The 19,383-nt window shown below is 43.4% G+C and overlaps 1 protein-coding gene across 4 annotated transcripts; it reads left to right on the top strand.

Moving 5' to 3' along the window:
• The first annotated feature begins 772 nt into the window (after positions 1-772).
• Positions 773-18,819, top strand: IRF1 (interferon regulatory factor 1). Of its 4 annotated transcripts, none has more exons than XM_077326901.1 (10): positions 773-927; positions 7,009-7,102; positions 8,602-8,701; positions 9,915-10,091; positions 10,682-10,722; positions 11,318-11,453; positions 12,426-12,560; positions 14,517-14,551; positions 16,560-16,695; positions 17,833-18,819. In XM_077326901.1, the coding sequence occupies exons 1-10, from the start codon at positions 857-859 to the stop codon at positions 17,913-17,915; spliced, it is 1,008 nt and encodes a 335-aa protein (XP_077183016.1). In that variant the 5' UTR covers positions 773-856; the 3' UTR covers positions 17,916-18,819. The 4 variants fall into 4 exon arrangements, with proteins under 4 accessions (XP_077183016.1, XP_077183015.1, XP_077183018.1 ...); XM_077326900.1 differs by having other exon boundaries at positions 14,514-14,551; XM_077326903.1 differs by lacking the exon at positions 773-927 and adding an exon at positions 1,284-1,447 and having other exon boundaries at positions 14,514-14,551.
• Positions 18,820-19,383: the final 564 nt, after the last annotated feature.

Raw genomic sequence — 19,383 nt, 5'->3', positions numbered from 1 at the left:
CTCATTTTACCGACCTTGGAAGGATGGAAGGCTGAGTCAACCTTGAGCCGGCTGCTGGGATTGAACTCCCAGCCTCATAGGCAGAGCTTTCAGACTGCATGTCTACTGCCTTACCACTCTGCGCCACAAGAAGCTCTTCAACTCTTTATAAGTCCCCACAAAAAGCATCAGCTTTCACACATGCTAAATAATGCCATTTCAATCCACGTTAGTGGCCTTTTACAATTGGATCTTACACTTTCACACGGTAAATTCCCATTGCAAAGTGGATTGGATGCACTTAATGCTTAAGAAAGCGCCCCCTGAGGGAAAGGGCATCTCCACTGTTGGCTGAGTGGACGGGTTTTAAAAACGGTCTCCCTATATGACACCTCCCACCCACTCTGTTATGAAAGCACCGCTCTAATCCATAGGCATTCCTGTGCGTCAGCTCTGATTTAGCAACTTCGTCTTCGAGGTGCCGATGGGTCCCCCTTTTTAGCATCCTAATGTATGTGCGCGTGTGGGAGGGAGGGAGGGAAGGAGGGAGGGGTTTGGGGCTCAGAGAATTAGCGGCCGCCCTCCCCCTCCCGCTGGCTCGCCCCACTTGTTACCCGGCTTCATTGGCGCAGAATAAAAAGCCGCTTGGCTGGGGCGGGGGAAGGGAAGTCGGACTTCCCCTTCAGGCCTTGGTGCTACAACAGTCTGATTTCTCCGAAATGATGCTTCCTTCGGCAGCCAATGAGCAGGCGGCGCCTCCCGCGAAGAGCGCTGATTGGTCGCGGCGGCGGCCCCGCTTGTCCCTTGCTGGGGGGAATCCCAGGGACTAGTAAGAATATACTTCGGCTGATCGGGCAGGCGCCTGCAGAAGGAGTGGATGCTTCACCGGGGGAAGAACTCTCCTCGGTGTCAGACCCTTCGCTCCTCGCTTCTCCTTTGCAAACACAGGTTTGTCTCGGGGGGCGAGGGCGGCAGCCGGGGTCCTGCGGTTTGCAGCGTCCCGCTCGCGTTAGGGGTTCCGGATTAACTCCGAAACGGGGGGTGGGGGGCGTGCTGCTGCTGCTGCTGCTGCCCCTCCTGCTGCTCCTGCTGCTCAGGATCAGGGAAGGAGTCGGGACTCTCTTGCCGGCAGGCGGCTGTTTGTGTGAGCCACTGTCTCCTAATGGCCTGGCCTGATTTCCCCGGCGACCCAAGCCCCCCGGCTGCAGCCAGCGGCGCCGAGGTCGGCAAGGCAAGCGGGAAGTTTAATCAGTAACTTTTTGCGTCGTGAGAGACTTGCAAAAGCGCGCAGGCGGCTCCTTGCAGTCAGTTGGGAGGCAGGCGGCAGGGGGCTGGAGCGGGACCCATCCCGGCCACAGAAGTTAATCTTTTGCCGAGCCGGAAGACTCGGGGCTTTTGCAGAAATGCAGATGACAACCTTGCGGCGCTTTCGCGATAGATTTGGACGGCGGAGAGACAGCCGCGTCAGGTGCGCGGCGCAGCAGCCACCCAAACGGGGCCGGGCGGGGAGAGGAAACTCGCTGGGTGAATGCGGCTCGCGTTGAGGACAAGAGTTCAGGCACGGGACAGCAGCATGAGCGCGCTGGGGAGCAAACTCCCATGAAGACCCCTCCGGGCGGGTGGGCGACTTTTGGGACTGGCTCTTGAATTCAGATACCTTTAGCCGTGCAAGGAAGTGCTCTTCAGCTAGGCAGGGTGCAGAAAGTTCATCGCCCTACTTCGTTTTTTAAAAAGAATACTGCAAGCAGAGGGGGATTTTTCATAACAATGGATGATGTTTGTTTAGCAGCTGACCAGGAAGTAAAGCTTGTTAAAACGGAGGGCGGGAGAGAAAACAGAGGAGGGGGGGGGGGAGGCGAGGAAGACACAGCTGCATAGCTTATGTTTTTAGTTTTGGTATCCCGAAGATCAGAGGTCTGGGAGGGGATGGAGAGAGGGGGCTGCAGAGCTTCGGAGCTTGACCATCCCAGGTCTTGAAGGGCAGTGCAGCCCAATGCTTGTTAGTTTGGGAGGAGGGAGGGGTGAATCCTCTACCCGAAGAGCTTGAGCCTGTGCGCCTCTGTTCAGCGTTGTTCCATTGAGCTGAATGGACATAGGACTAAACTCGGCTGCATTTCTTAAGACCTCCGAGTTGAAACGAGAGGATGCCGGGCGATCCAAAGAACGCGGTCCTGTGACTAAGCCCGAGAACCACCTGAGTGGGATTCTTCACAGACGTGCTCCCCCAGCATTCAGTTCAGCCTCCTTTACAAACAGGGACGATTTCTCCTAATGGAGGCGGTTTTGCCCAGGAGTCTGAAGATTACTGCAGCTCATGCATTGTGTGTTCATTGTATGTGGCAGGGAGAGCTATCAGGAAACCAGCGAGGGTGAAACTCCCCAGGAGAAAGGCATCACAAGGACACTTGCAATGGACAGGAACACTGCCTGCTCTAAACAGTTCCACCCTTTGAAAGGTGTCTATGGACATCTGAGGGTGTTGCTTTGTGTAGAATGGCCCTGTCAGTTGTTTGAAGGAGGTATGGTCTTCACTTGGGGATGGGGGCTTCTCAAGGGCCAAAGAGCTGCTGCTAGGCTAAATGATAGACTTGTGTGGGATCAAACCTCTGGCACTTCTCCCTGTTATCCAGTGTGTGTGGTTTGTACTTGGTCTCAAGGGAGCTGCAAAAACTTTTTGGACAGGGACCATCTCTTCATTGGAATTCTGGGACTAAATATTTTTTTAAGGAACTGCATTATTAGTAGGAGTGATTTCCCCCATAGTGTTTGTCAGCAGTCTTAGATACAGAGACCCTGATGCAGAGAAGCATAAGTGGGAGATTAGCTTGTTCTTCCATGAGCCTTATACTTTCTGCTGCATCTCACAATACTTTATAGACAACCCACAAGTTTAAGAGGCCACTGACTACTATGCTGTATCTTATTTCACATACGCATTCCTAAGGTATGCCTTGTGGACATTCTAGAGAAAAGGAATCTAGTCATCTGCTAGGACTTGAAGTAATTTCCATTAAACTTATTTCCAGGTTATTGACTTTGTCTATAGGCCTGTAGCCTATTGATTTTCATGGGATTTTAAAGATGCTTAATTTTATTAGGATTTTTTTGCTGCTTACATTTTCCCTAGAACACTAATTTCTGTGTTTGTATGTAGTATGAGTATATAATACAGTGCACTTCAGACAAAAATGTTCATGCCTTTTTCACACAGAAATTATGTTCTTGGAAGGGGGGGGAATATAATGTGTAAGGTGTCTGTCCTGTGAACTTGAGCATGCTTAAATCCTGTCAAGATCAAGGGTAAGCTTCTGTTCACTTTATATCACAGGTAGAAAAATAAAAGTAATTGAAATGGATAGGACTTGGGTTGCTTGAATATTAATGATGCTTTACGATTCATCTGTTTCATTCTTCTCATCCTACTCTTACTCTTTGAAATAGATTACTTGGTTTATTCATAATCAAAATTACAAACACTTTTAAGTTCATTGAACTTGGAGGCCTTAGAAGGCTGTACTCTACTTAGGATTCACTGTATGGTGCCAGTAGTTGAGGTTAGGGAGATCTCCATGACACAAAGTATTGTCTCATTATTTTGCAGTTCTCTCTTATTTACGATGATTTTTTCTTTGGTGGTTTATTTTGATATAACTTGCCAACCATATGTCAGGATCAAGCAGAGGTTAATGGGGATCTCTCTGAGGTTTTTTCCTTCTAATGGCAGCCTGTAACCAAAAGAGAGAAGTGTATATTCCTCATGGTTTTGGCTCAGTCCACACAATGACAATAACAGTTTTCAAATATGGCCATTTCGCTGTGCAATGTCTGAACTTAGGTAGCTGGATCGCATTTGTTTGTGCTGCAAAGACTGAGTGATGCCAGACAAGTGTTACTAAGACAGCGTGCCTACCACAACTGGTATCCCCCCAAACATGCAGTTCCTCGAGTATTCAGGGTATGTAGTTCAAGATACATTTGAGCTGACCAGTGAGATTAATGGGCCTAATCAGAAGAGAGTCTCATGAGATATGAGACCACATCCACAAATTTGCCCCAGAATCCTCAGCAATGCCCAGGGGTTCTGTGGAAACAATTCAATATTCGTTGACAATTAGAAAGGCTGAAATTTTTGTCATGTGAGAAATGCAGAAAAAGATGCAATGTGGAAGGTCTAGTAACAACTACCACTTTTCATAGCAAAGTCTTCTGTAAAAGTATGTGAAGAAGTACTTTCTATTGTTTGATCGAATTCACTGTCAGTTGGTTTCATGGGAAGGCCTTGGATGTTTTCCTCAACAGAATATGAAAATAATTATTTTCTACTCTTTTTGTTTACATAGTTGGTAACTGGCCCTCTACCACACCACCTCTTGGTCATTGAAACACCCCAACAACTATGGACTCCATGACCCCTGAATAGCTCAGGCCATCCTGACCTCATTAGAACTTAGAAGCTAGGCAAGATTGGCCCTGGCTAGTATTTGGATGGGAGGACCACCAAGGATTACCACAGTCCTAATGGCAGAGGCAGGCACTGGCAAACTGCCTCTGAATGTTTCTTTCCTTGAAAAAACTATGGGCTTGCCATAAGTCAGCTGTGACTTGGTGGTCAAAACAACAGAGTGGCATCTCAACACTTAAATGCCATCCTAAGCATAGTTGGACCCTTCTGAAATCATTGGAATCAATGAAAAGCTTTACCAAACCCATCTTTCTCCTTGCAAAGTGATGTTCTAAATAGCTACTGTAAGAAAATGTGTTTTTAAATTTCTGGATTTAATTGTTCAGGTAAAGTCCCAGTTTTGGCTGGAGGAAAAACCATGACAAGAAACATATTTATTGTCAAGAGTTGTTATTAAATAGGCAACAATGTGAAAAATTTAAAGACAAAGTTTGAAAACACATCCAGTATGACCATTACTCATCCAGAGTTGGGTGTATTGGTTCAGGCAGTATAGGTAATAGGAGATCTGTGGATGCACAATAACCCAATTCTGTCCTTCCCTTTCACCTGGGCAAGATATGGGAGCAGAGGAGGAGAATTGAATCGGCATACGGGAAGCCTACAAAAGCATCTTGCTTTTGATAAAACCTACTTGTGCTGTGAAGGAGAAAGAGCCCTGTTAGAAGACCCCACTACATACAAGCAGTGTTTCTATGCTGGCGTCAACTGTATCCCTAATTTGAATTTTTTTCTTGTTCTTTGAGATGCTCCTTGTGGTTTCTTACTGATACCAGCAAAAATCAAAGTAACTGAAACAAGTATAGGTGGGAAAGGTTTTAGATTGTGCCACATTGATCAAGGTGTAATACACGAGGCTGCTTGTTCTTGGAAGGCCAACTGCTGCTTTGCTACAATAGATTGTCATGATTGCTCCCCTTAAAATCAATGTTTGATGTGAACGTGACCTCCAATGTCAGGCCTTACATTTTGTTTTGATAGTGTTAAATCCTGTTGTTAAGGTCCATTGTTTTCCTAGTGCACTTTGAAGAGTGCTGAGGACCTTTAGAACATTATGAGAGTCCTTCAGTAAGAACTTTATCTTTGGCAGAAGAACTTAGTTGGAAGATGGTTCACCTAGCATTACTGATCTCCTTGTAGGGTATGCAGCTGCAGGTAGTCACAACCTCATTTCAAACAGGGCAACAGTGAAGCTGGACATATCCAGTTGGCATGACCTTAGTACATATACTAGAATATGTATATTCTGCAACACACTGGAATTTTGTGGCAGGATTTGCATAGCAGACCAGCCAATGGGGGAACAGTTTTCTTGGAAGACAGAAATTGGGGGAATCATTGATTTAGAACCACCAGGCTATACCTGATAGGAGTCATTTTGTAATCCTGGATTAATTCCAAATAGACCGCCCATAACAGTTATTCATCCACTTATTAATAGAATTTTGGATATATCCATGTAGTGGTTAGAATGTCAGACTAGGATCTGGGAGACCCAAGGTTGAATCCCCACTTCACCACGAAAGCTTGCTGTGTGACCTGAAGCCAGTAACAGACTCTCAGAATAACCCTATCTCATAGGATTGTTCTGAAGATAAAATGGAGGAGAGCAATGTAAGCTGTTTTGAGTCTCTGTTGGGGAGGAACAAAGGGCATAAATGAATCAAATAAAGTGGGAGCTCCTCTGTAGCTCTTAAAAGGATGGGACTCACAGGTCACTGCAGTAAGCCTTCTTAACTGCAGCAAGGTCCTTGTCCACCATCGTTTCACAAATAGACCCAATGGCTCGAGGGCTCTGTCCACTTCACAAGAATGTGGTTAGTGAATTCAGGGTGGTCTTCTTTCGTATCCATTTATGAGTTGAGGAAAAAAAATGTGCTTTGTATATCACATGCACTCTTTAATTTCCTGAGAGAGTGCATGCGGTATAGTGGCCAAAGTGCTGGGTTTGCTGATGGGAAACTAGCATTCGGATTTTGTCAGTAATTTTAATGGTGACTAAGGTGGCCTTGAGCTCCCAATCTCTCCTGTTTTATAGAGGAGTTGTAAGAAACTGAGATAGCTCCATGTAAGAGAACAAACCATGCAAAGCATATATGTGACAAAGGAACAATAATCCAGCATTTAATGAAGATGCACTGTCTGTTATTGGAGAACTCCTGGCAAATGTTTGGCATTTGGCCATATGGCAAGCTTTCTCAACCAAGGTTTCACAAAACCCCGAGGTTTCTTGATGGCCCTGGAAAGGTTTCCTGAATTGGTGGGAATTGATTTTTATTTTTTTTTCATGTTAAGACTTTATCAGGTGATATGACTATATGGGCCTGACCATTGGGACCATATGGGCCAATGAGGGGCCTGGAGGGGTTTGGAAGGGGAGGGGCTCCCGGTAGGCATGTGCACAGCTATGCTTCCCAACCATATTGCACATGATTGCACCACTTCTTGGATTTCTCGAAGCCTGAAGAATGTTTTAGGAGTTTCTCAGTGGTAAAAAATTGAGAAAGGCTGCTGTATAGTATTCTCAGAATATGTCTGTTTACAAGCTCAAATTATGATCTTTTCAGAGCCAAGATGCCACAAACAAGAATGCGCATGAGGCCTTGGCTAGAAATACAGATTAATTCTAATAATATTCCAGGACTTGTGTGGATCAACAAGGTAAGGATTCGTCTCTGTTTCCTTTATCTTATAAAATACCATCCTACATATTCTTCTATGTAATGTGAGAAATACAAATGAGGTCATTAAAAAAAATACATTATCTGCATCATGGGAGAGCTCCAGTTCATAGGTGTAAAAATAGTTACAATGCAGTAATTTATGACACATACAGTAGACTTAATTTTTCTGTGAATTTTGTGCCTGGATTCAAAGGCTACAGTCCTGTTTAATGGGATGGAGACTATGAGACTCAGAAGAATTTACCATCTGAAGCCTAATTCATCTTGAAACTGTGCTTAGAATTTACTGAATGCTATAACTTGTGATCTTAAGCAGAGTTAACACCCTTCTAAATTAATTTCAGCCAAATGGATTTAGGAAGATATAACTTTGCTTAGGATGGTATTGTTAATTACTTAATTCTGTCAGGAGCTTGCATATAATCAATCACCTCTGACTACACAATGCACTGCACCCTAACCACACACACTCACAAAAGACTTCTGAGATTTCGGTTAAGAAGGTCAAAACCTGACCCACCCAAACACACCCCACCACTAAACAAGTTCTATATAAGTAGAGGAAATTAATCAATCCCAACAATCGCCGTATTCCCTCAAGCAGAAAGCCAGGGCACACATCTATACCCTGGAAAAGAAAAGCACAGCCAATGCAAAACCCAAAAGAGAGTCAGGCCAAAAAGAACCAAATAAGTTCTAATATGGATGGCCTGACTAAGCTAAACGGGGGTCATAGTTAATGTTGCAACCGTTATTATGAATTGTTCTGAAAACACTGTTATTACTGTTCTGAAACCACTGTTTAATTTATGTTGTTCTGAATTACATGTACTTATGTTCTCTTATGTTCTATGTAAACAGCCCTGAGCTGCAAGGGAGAGCAGTATATAAATATATAACAAATAAATAAATCAACTTATTCAATAAAAATGTATAGAATCTGACTTTTTGGTTTACTTTTTCTTTTGGATATTGTAAAATGTAAATACATTGAGATGTGTTAAGTTGAAGAGAGTTAAGAGGTGGGTTCTAAATCAAAGCAAGAGAATCCATAAATGCTGATACAAAGCAACAATCCCCCCCCCCCCCCCCGTGTGAGTGTTGGGGCAGCCGTAGTAATGAGACTGACCCCCAACTGATTCATGTTGAAACAGAGATTCCATCAAACCCTGGTGCATATAATGATATGCTTGTATGGCTCTCTGATTGTTTGGTAGCCTTGAAAAATTCTTGATCACACGGAGAGCACTATGCATGTACAGATGTGTGTGCATTAGCAGAGTAGAACTAGGAAATGTCGGTATTACATTTCTTTCCCAAACAAGTACTCACAAGTTCAGCCTATTCATGGTGATCCATGTGACAAAGGGCTATTGAGTCTCCTCCTAATTTCTGCTATATACTATACTTTAGTCAAAACATTGGTTTCTTGGGCTGTTTTTTCACACACAGCTACATGATATTATTGAATTGCAGGAAGAACAGGTGTTCCAAATCCCTTGGAAACATGCAGCTAAACATGGCTGGGAGCTTGAGAGAGATGCATGCCTTTTCAGAAACTGGGCCATTCACACTGGTATGTACTGATTTCAGTAACTACCCTGGGTGCAATTTTCATACCATCATATCATTGTTGAGTGTGATCAGCTACCTACACTGGGGAATTGCCTCACATCTTTCTGCCCAGATCACATAAAAAGATACTTACCTATAGAACAGACAGCAAGCTTCTTTCCAACAAACCAACATACCTAGGCTCCGGATTGAATTTAGAAACAGATTTGTCTCCTTGTGTATGGTTAATGTGGTTATGTATTTGTGATGTTTGCATGCCACCCTTCCTCCAAGGAGTTCATGTCAGGTTAAGGTCATATTATCAATGCTGACAATCTGCCCTGTTGCTTGCCCAAGCAGTTTGCTTGAATGACGGAGCCACAAACTAACACAAGATTGCAGCTTCTCTTCTTCAGGATGGTATACCCGGTTCCCCACTAATCCAACAACTGTAAAATAGACTAGGTTTAGAGGGTGTGACCGGCCCAAGAAAAAGGAGAAATTAGGACCCGAAGCTTCCTAGTTCTAGCACAACACTCAAACTGTGCTACACTAAATCCAGTGTGAACAAATGGATACCAGGCAGGGAGCTGGAACTAATCATGGTTCAGGAGTGTTGTAGATCTGAGTGTTTCCTGTATCCAAACACACTGGGAGCTGCACTATGCTGGCTGTCTACTATACATCTGTACTACTAATATCCATCTGCTTCTTCAGTTAGTTGTATTTATTCTAGTTAATTATGCTGTTGTGTAACTGCACCTTATGAAAGAAAGTGGAATTTCTGAAAACAATAAAATCCATGTAATGCCCTTTTTAGGATAAAGTCAATGTTATGAATCAAATAGACACAAAATATTGTGCACAATTTTGAATTCACCAGAACTCTCCATTTGGTGAGATGTTAAAAATGTTAAAGGATAGAAGGGTGGGACGTGCCTCTGACTTCTGTCATTATCGACCTAAACCTTCCAGTCCCTTACACAGACAATCAATACCTGAAGGATCTATGTCAGAATTCATACCAAGCCTTCCTTTGGGTCATAACTACACACAATACTGGGCCTGCATGTGTGAGTGCTGAATTAGGAAGCCTTAAGCACTTGGATGTATTAGGCATCTCTTTTGAGGCCCTGGATGGACCAATTCATGCTTGGATTTTGGGGAGTGAATTGGTAGCTACATGCAGCCTTGAAATTCCTTGTTTAACCTGGATTTACTCTTCTGTTTTATAGGAAGGTATAAAAATGGTGATGTACAGCCTGATCCAAAAACTTGGAAGGCGAATTTCCGCTGTGCTATGAATTCACTACCTGATATTGAAGAGGTGAAAGATAAAAGCATTAGCAAGGGTTCTAGCGCAGTCCGCGTCTACAGAATGCTGCCACCTTCAGCAAAGTCACAGAAGAAAGGTATGAAAAGAAAAAAAGATGCATTCCCCTTTGGTGTGGAGATTTTTCAAAAGCCCACAGAGATTTAAAAATGTCCCATTATCCTGAAAAGCACCTGGCTCTTGTCATGTTAAGTATTGTACAATTGATTACCCACGATCAAAAAGATGTGTGGTGGCCATTTTAAGTAGCTCTGAGTGGAAGCTGCTTGGGTTTGGTAAGCCATCGTCATAGGCAAAATGTTACCTTTCAGCTTGTATGGCTGTCTTTCCTATTTGGTAGTCTGTCAAAACTTGGAGAGTCATCTCAAATAGGTTGTATATGGATGGCTTTAAGAAAGAACAATTTAGTATGGTTGGTCGCAGGTGGTTTATTTTGGGTGGCCACTCTTATAATCTGCTCATTTCTTCTAAAGTTAGTGGGAAAACTTTCAAGAAAGTGATGTAAGAGTGTCATAGTGTCATTAGTATTAATAAGAAAACAATTCTACAAATGTAAGCTTGGTGGTGTCCAAATCATTTAATGCTAGACCTACAATCTGTCATTATTTTCTTTGCACAAATACTTTTGTCTACATCACTTAGAATCTTTGGGGTTTTTTTATTAAACAGAAAAGAAGTCAAAGACTTCAAAAACCAAGAATGGGAAAAAGGTATGTATTCACACACTTTTTAGTAGTTAGTCTTGCTCTTCATCTGTTATCCAATCCATGTGCTTTTAGTACCCCAATGCATGCTGAAATATGCAAATGTTTAAGATTATGACTACTGGCCTAAACATTTAGGGTGTTAGTGAGAAGGAAGTACAGGAACATTCAGAAGTATCCTTGCTATTTTTAAAAGTGTAGCAGATCTATGGCTAAATAACAATGCTAGTTTTTGAAAGGAAAAAAATGCCTGTTTAGCAAGGTGGCTTATTTTAGGGAGAAATCTTCAAAAACACTTCTGCCTGAATGCATCTATGCACCAATATTGTCTAGGATTCCAGGCTAAACTTCCACAAAATAAATCAATTAAACTGACAATAGTCTCAATTTACTGTACTGGAGGCATCCACAGTTTGTTTACATCAAAGCTTTTTGAACTGAAAGTCCATTGCTCAGGACTGAAAGCAGTTACAATGCAGTGGAAAACCCACATGTGTTTAATGAACTTGATTGCTCATGTTAAGTAAACAAGGCTTTCAGCCCTGCTCTGTCTGTGTTCTGTAAGGAAACATTTTGATACAAAGACCTTTGTCCTTTGCAGTCTGTGGACGATATCAAGGTAGAAGAGATAGTTGAAGCAACAAACAGCATTCTGCTGCCAGATGACCACAGAGGTTATTCTCGTCCCAGTTATCCACCAGAAGAAATGGAGGTGGAGAGCAGTTCCCTGCCATTAGGTGAGAACCAGTGTTGGCTATCCATTTCAGTGGTATTTTAGACTGGTGGTCCCCAACCACCAGGCCATAGCCCGGTGCCGAGCCGCAAAGGCCCTGGCACTGGGCCGTGGCTCCCTGCCTCTGCAGGGCCGCGCATACGCGTTTGCGCCATGCGCAGCCGCAAATGCTCATATGCATTTGTGCCATGTGCGGCCACAAACATGCATGCACAACCCGGCCATGCATGCGCACATGCGTGGGAGTACCACGCATGCGTGGCATTCGCGGCCGGGCAATCGCCCTCCCCGCTGCCGCCGGTCCGCAGCCTGGAAAAGGTTACGGACCACTATTTTAGACTGTTGAGCTTCAGGGAATCCTCTCTACATCAACTTGTCTGCACATTATACATTCAGGGCAAAGCGTTTATTTGACGTTGTGTTCACAGACCAGAAGTTTAGGTCTTCCTGTCACCCTGGATGAATAAAGAGGGAACCTTGGATCCACAGCCAATATTCCCTTGTAGTTTCTTATGGAGAAACTGTTATACGCTTTGGGGGGAGGGAAATCCTGGATTGTGTGAAGTGCAGTTTGAAAATCAATCACTTCTTTACCCAGAGAGTAATTAACACATGGAATTCACTACCACAGGAAGTGGTGGCTGCTACAAGCATAGCTTCAAGAGGGGATTGAATCAACTTATGAAGTAGAGATCCAGCAGTGGCTATTATTCATAATGTATTCTTGTTGGACAGCAACAGTGGAAAGGCTTCTAGAGTTGGGTCCCCAGTGGTGGACCTCCTGATAGCACCTGAGTTTTGGCCACTCTGACCACAGAGTATTGGACTGGATAGGCCATTAGCCTGATCCAGTATGGTTTTTCGTATGCCCTTAATTAGCTGCTTGGTTAGCAAATGTTTGTTTGGAATGAAACTAATCCTAAACTATCTTAAAACAATCTTTTAAATAGTAATCCTGATTTTTCTTTCCCTGTAGATTCTGATGAACTCTCCTCATGTGGCTTAAGTAATACCCTGACTGATTGGAGACACCCATTGGAAATGCAGCTGCCTGACAGCACAAATGACCAGTACCAACTTCAAGTATCGCCTTGCACTTCCTCCTCTGAAGGTTAGTACTTTAATGTTTGTACTCTGAATGACTGTTAGGTTACAGCTAACAGTCCGAACAGTTAGGTTACAGCTACAAGACAGAAGGGCTGAGATAAATTATGCAGCCTGAAATCTCCTATATCTCCTATAAAAATATAACCTTATCTAAGCATGTTGCTGGACCCTGTGTATATTTACTTAGTTCCATTTGGTTTAATGAAACTTTATTCCAAGTAACTCTGTGTAGAGTTGCAGCGTAATACTTAGCCACTAGTCCTGTCCTAAATATCTGTTGAAGTACAATACTTGTGAAGGCTTGGAGTGTTTTAACAGCTTATCACAGGTTCACCATCTGAGTAAGGAAGCCCTTACATATTTTAGCCAAACATATTCGGCAGAACAAGTAGAACAGACCCATTTCTCCTTCCCCCACTCTAAAAAGCACTGCCAGATCTGATAGGACTACAGTAATGCATTCCAAATTCTGCACCAAGAAAAAATTGAATAGTTCAAATCCGGTAAATGTGGTTAATTTTCTAATTTTGCTTAATTTTGCAGTTTATTTTAGTTAGGTAATTTAAGTTATGGGAATAGGCAAAGAGATACTGAAGCTATGTCACTGGAAATGGTTTTCTGCCACCTCTCTAGAATGCCAGTAGGCATTCTCATGTACTTTGAAGCGCACCTTTATGAATGATTAGACTTTATTGTTTCCAGCCAAGGGCCACTACAATGTCTGCTCCATCCACTTGAACTCTTAGTATATCAGCTGGGATGGAGTACAATGTTTGTATTTTATCATAGTAAGCAAGTCGAGAAGGATCTATATTCAAAGTTAACTCTAAGCATTGCTTGAATATTAAGTTAGTGGAGCTTTTTCTGTGTTTTATCCAAACCTTTAACAAAGCTAAGTGGACTCAAGCCCCAATCGATGGGAGTCCTACCTCTGCACGCATATATGCAGCAAGTGTTCCTCTAGGTTAGGCCAAGTTATTTCTGAGAAAGTGGTTGTGAACTGCTTCCAAACTAGAAATCGAATGTTCCTTCCATCCCCAAACTTCGATAACATAAAGGAGATGGGCTAAGGTCATACCTACAAATAGTTTTATCACTGGATCAATAAGAAGTCCACCCTTAGACACATAGAATCTTAACACAGTCACTGGAAATGATTTTCTGCCACCCCTCTGGGATTCCAGTAAGCATTCTCATGTACTTTGAAGCGCACCTTTATAGCCACAAGGACTGGAAGCTTGGAGTTGATTCAATCCATGAGCGCAACATTTGCACAGAAGAAATCCCATACAACACAGCAGAATCACATTTGCCCCTTATGAACACTTTTAAGAATTTTTGCTTAATTACTGTTGTCTTGGATATAGTGTGTATAGCATAGGCAAAAGCAGGATAAAAATGACAATTAGCATATTGGAAAGGCATTGTGTCTGTGTTTATTGTACCACCGTATATTTTATTTAATTGCCAAGGAAATAGCTGTTCTAACCACCTCACAGTAGAAAAGTATATAGGCACCCATATCATAACTGCCAGTCAAAAATATGCTTCTTCAAGCAAATGCATGAGAGGAAGGTGTTTAATTGTGCACAGCTATCCTCACCTTTTTGAGGTACCCTGGAGGCAGAGCCATGATCTTAGTAAACCTGGCCTGGATTCTAAATAACATTGGACCTGATTGAGCCATAAACAGCCCCATTGGACTCTAATGTAATGTTAACATTAAAATCTGAGGAGCTTAAAAAGGGTTCTTGATACTATGCTAGCCTGTGCTATTATGGTGGTTGTGTTAGTCTGCCCTTTTAAAATAGTTTCTGTCATGTGATCAGAAATTTATAAATTCTCAGCTCTTGTGTTGTTGGTTGTGGGGAGCTGAATGATAAAAGGCAGCAAGAATACTGATCTCAATGGAGTGTTTTTCTCTCCTCCTCCCCCTTTATCCCTTTTAATATCACAGCAGATGATGATGAAGAAAAATACATCGACTTGAGCCAGGTAAGACTATTTCTCAATTCAGAATTACTCTAACCATAATAAAAACTTGCTGAAGTTAGGCCAATTCCGCATGGGCGGAAAAGGCCTGGGTGGTGTCAGTATGCATGCAAGGCTAATCCCTGTGTCAACATGACATCACTGCCATTCTGGCCCCCTCCAGGGCCTGCCGCAGATCAGGCCCTCATTTGGCATGCACTAAGGGAACGCAGGAGAATCTGTGTTCCCTTTTTATGCTGCAGGGGCCAATGCGGCCTGTCCCAAAGCACACCCATGTGGACAGAAAAAGCTGGCAGAACCTGTCTGCCATGGCTAAATTCCCCCATGGGGACACATTTCAGTGTCAGAGCCAATTTGGCACTGAACTGTGTCCCCTGTGCGGTCACAGAAAACTGAGGAGCATGCCGCTCCGTGGGTACACATTGCCGGCAGCCCAGAGTGGTACCCCTAGTGTGGAACTGACCTTAGAGGGTTTCTCCATGAGCTCAACTTCTCTTGGAGTTAAAAAGCCATTTGAAGGTATCCCCACCAGACCTTGTTGCTAAGACAGGGAAAAACCTTTAACTCAGCAGCAGGGTGCATGGCCATGCAATGGGGTTCCAGAATCAGTGGTGAGCCTGGCCAGTTAAAAGATCTGAGGCAGCCAGCCAGTAGGGGACAAGACCCAATCTTTAGCACCTGGAGAGCTGTCTACCAGTCAGAGTGGGCAGTGCTGAGACAGGTTTAGTTTGACACCCTTTCACAAATTGATACGTAGACCCCAAGCAACCAGCTGGGGAAAATGCCTCACCCCAAATTGAGTTAATAAATCAGAAAAGTATAGGCCTGGACCTAATCTGTGAGTCTTGGCTAACCATGTAAATTAGAGAATTCAACAGCAGAAGGCAGGTATCTAATCACTGCTTTGTCAGGTCAGTTAGTAGTTCTAGAAACAGAGGGACCTTCCTAGGAGGAATGAGAGACCACAGAGGCTAGGGACCTGCGACAGCAAAGCTAGTCCTGTTGCAGTTGTCTTTGATAGAGAATAAACCAGAGATACAAATAACAAGAGTTCACATTACCTGTCATCATAGTTGTCCTGGGTAGGACTGTGGTAGGGTAGGACCTTCATTGAATGGTAAAACTTTTGCTTTGAATGCAACTCCCTGACTTCTCCATTGAAAAGGATCAGTTAGCAGATGAAAATGTTAAGAGCTGCTGCCATTCATTTTGGTGGTGGAAAGTGACATCAGGTCACAGCTGACTTCTAGTGAGCCAGTGGGATTTCCAAAGTGAGAGAAAAGAAAAGAAAAATGTTTGCATTTAACCAGCCTCTCCATAGTGCCTGATTAAGAACTTTTATCTAACTGGGAAGTGTACATCTGCTTACACTGACAAACAGTTGTTCAGTCACAAATTCGCCTTGTCTGTTTTGTATCTTGTACATTTGAAAGCTGGATGAGAGAGTGGCTGTTACTCTATTTGCTGGCGTATAAGACTACTTTTCCCCACTGAAAAACGTGCCTCCAAGTGGGGGGGGTCGTCCTGTACGCCGGGTGCACTTCAGTTGAGATAGACATAGCTGCCCATAGTGGCCTCCCGATGCCAGCCCGGTGCCCATAGTGGCTTCCCAATGCCCGCCCACCTCATTCTATATTCCATCCAGTATCGCACGGTATCCAGCGTGGCCACGGCGGGTCATCAGCATGGCTGTGGCGAGCATCAGCAGCGAGACAGGGGTGCCAGCCTTTTCGGCGTGACCAACTTGTTCTGCTCGGCGGGAAGCAGCGGCGCTCCAGCCCGCCCCTTGTCTACGCAGAGCTCGCACATGCAAACTTGCGCACTAGTGCCGGTCACAGGGAGATGCAGGGCCGGGCCGGGTATATAACAAACTCTATATTTTGAGTGGAAATGTTGGGGGGTCGTCTTATACGCCCAGTCGTCTTATACGCCGGCAAATACGGTAAATGGAATTATATAATCAAAGCACAGGGCCTCTGGTTAACCATCTTTCCCCCTCTGTTTCTGACAGGTATTAAACTCCTCGGACTGGCAGCAAACCTCTGTGGGTGGGAAAGGCTTCCTCAGCAATGTGAGCAGCACAATAACCAACTACTTGTACACTGACTTCCCAGAGCAAGAGGCAGTCCTCGACACAACAAGCTCAGGTACATATATTTGAATATAGCCAGACTTGGGGGGGGGGGATCTGTGCAATTCATGGAGGTATTTTATTTGTTTACATTTCTGCTTGTGTTACCAGAAAGGGTTTGGACAAGTTGGCATCAAACCAACATGAATGGGAAGATATTTTCTTATATCTGCCAAAGAACTTTAGGAGCTCTTCCTATTTTCCTTGGCACTCTTTGTTTATTGTACATAAAGATGCTTATTTGCTTGTATTTTTAATTCTGGTATCCAGCCAAAATTTGGCTCCGATTGTAATGGGAAGACAATGGGCTAGAACTTCTCACATTGGAACTTTCCTCCAGGATTGAGGATATTTGGGTCACCTCTCTTGCCCTAAGCTCAAACTGTCCTTCCGTGGGTCCCACTGGATGCTGAGAGCCAAAGGATCTTTGCAGAAAGTTAGTTTAAGGCTACATTAGTATAAGGTAGCAAGTCAAGTAAGAAAAAACAGTGTGACAGTTCAAAGGAAAAAGCCGTTTCTCGTCCCCTCCTATGGCTGAGAGACAGCATAGCCCGGGGGTTCTATCTTTTTTAGAAAACCACCTTACCCTTGTGCAAAGTCCAAAACAACAGAGTTCTTACAGATGGAGGTAAGGCCCGCAATTAGGCTTACAAACAAAGAAGCACCCCACAGATACAGTCACGAAACTCTTTGATTCTGGACCAACACGATGGCTTAAGAGTGCTTATTGCTCAAAAGCATACCTTGGATATTTAGCTATTAGGGTTGCCAGCTGTGGGTTGGGACATTCCTGGAGGACTGGGATATGGAGCATGGAAAGGGTGGAATTTGGGGAGTGTAGAGACTTTAATGGGGTATAATGCCACAAAGCCCGCCCTCTAAAGTATCCATTTTCTCCAGGGGAACTGATTTCTGTCACCTAGAGATGAGTTGTAATTCCAGGAGATCTCCAACCACCAGCAGGAGACTGGGAACCCTACTAATTATGTGTCCCTAAATCTGTGTAGACCCCAGTTTGGATAATGGGCAGTTTGCTATAGATCGATTGGATTGTTATTGTTTTTAAATCCTGTAACATATTCTCAAAAATATGGGGATATTCTAAAGGTAACCATATCATTAAAATGTAAACATTTTCTCTTTGTTTCTGCAGAAACTAGTCAACTTGATGAGAGATTCTGTCTGTTGGACTCACTGTGGATGCCTGCTTTGCACCCCATATCTTGCGGCATGTAAATTCTTCTCTTTTTTCCCACCATGAAGGCTGCACTGTTTTTTTCTCTTCGATGTCTTCTGTGAAACTGAAGCATTTCTCTGGATGTATGATGCTGAGAAGTTCCTGGCCACCGAAATGTCACCTGAATTTCAAAGCAAAATATCTTTGGTAGAACTGTGTGCTTTTCAGCTGTTTGACTGCACCGTCAGCAATTCGGTCCTCTTTCCGACGTCCCCCCACTATCAAATTCTTTCATGAACAAAGAGTAAAGGTGTTTTGTGCCTGCAACATATGGACATACGTTTTCATTATAACTACAGTGTACAGTTGTTGCTATTGCCTGTGTGTAAAAGCACTTACTGAGTTAATGGCAGATCAGTCCTATGTTTTTGCATTCAACCAAACAGCGACCTTCCCCCTGTCTAATGTCCATAGTACATCTCAACTACAATTCAGGTCTTCAGTTTTGTACATAGATCTGTCTCATTCAGATATGAAAATGAGATACCAACTTTGCTTCCATATATTAGGTAGTCCAAGACATTTATTCATAGGACAGGCTTATGGTTTCATTATAAATGACTTTTTCCATGTAAATGTCATACCAGTTTTTTCAGTTAAATAATAGGTCTGAGGTTCTTTCCCTGCTGAACAACACTTCATTTATATTGTACCACTAACAGCAGCCATCTTCCTGGATTGTGTTGCATGCCCCTAAAATCCCTAGCAGGATGGATTCATTTAGAAACAGATAAGAAGAGTTACTGACCCAGCTGCAATGTTGAAATGTAAGATGAGGGAAATTGTTGGCTCTGGCAAAGCATCAATTTGTTGCAAGGCTTGCAGTCCTACTTTTCCTTGTATATAATGTTTCTGTATATAAAAGTCAATTGTTTTAATAAAAAATATATTTTGTTTCATGTATCATTTTGTGTTGTGTTCAGAACAACTGGGGGGAATATTCTGAGCCCACATCACTCGTACCAGCCAAATCAAATGAATGGTGGCTCAAGAGGGCCTTAAGGAACCTATTTTTGTTGATTCAGGATGGGGTGGAATGCTACTAGGACATGCCAAGGAAGGCTATAGCACATAGCTGGTTAGCTGCATTTAGCATGGAAGGGGGGATGGGTTGCAAATCTGGCAGACTACATTTTGCCATTCTCTAAAAATGAAGAGATGGTGTGTATTGAAATCCCTACTGCCAATGTAGGTGCTTTGCCCCAATAAAATGTGAGATCTCATAGTTTACAAGACAGATCAAAGTGAGAATGCTTCATGTCCTGCTGTTCCACTAAGCTAATGTTGCAGTCTTCCTCTAGCCTAATGAGCCTTCTTTCACTTTTAAGAGCCTCTTCTTCCAATAGAAGAGTCTCTTAAGTTGGAGGTCTTTAGCCTCTTTCAGCTGGAGGAGCCTCCCCCACTGAGGAACTACATACTAATGTATCAGCTTTTCTCTCCTGCAAACCCTGATATAAATGCTCTGTG

The sequence above is a fragment of the Paroedura picta genome, chromosome 3, assembly GCF_049243985.1.
Source record: "Paroedura picta isolate Pp20150507F chromosome 3, Ppicta_v3.0, whole genome shotgun sequence".
Classification (NCBI taxonomy): Eukaryota; Metazoa; Chordata; class Lepidosauria; order Squamata; family Gekkonidae; genus Paroedura; species Paroedura picta.
This window is presented reverse-complemented; position numbering and strand designations above follow the sequence as displayed.

What these genes read in the sequence shown, in the direction of transcription:
- IRF1 (XM_077326900.1), top strand. Translation starts at nt 857, where the DNA reads ATGCTTCACCGGGGGAAGAACTCTCCTCGGTGTCAGACCCTTCGCTCC. An exon ending in CTTCTCCTTTGCAAACACAG is followed by an intron (nt 928 to 7,008) that starts GTTTGTCTCGGG and finishes TGATCTTTTCAG; the next exon opens with AGCCAAGATGCCACAAACAA. An exon ending in GAGCAGTTCCCTGCCATTAG is followed by an intron (nt 11,454 to 12,425) that starts GTGAGAACCAGT and finishes CTTTCCCTGTAG; the next exon opens with ATTCTGATGAACTCTCCTCA.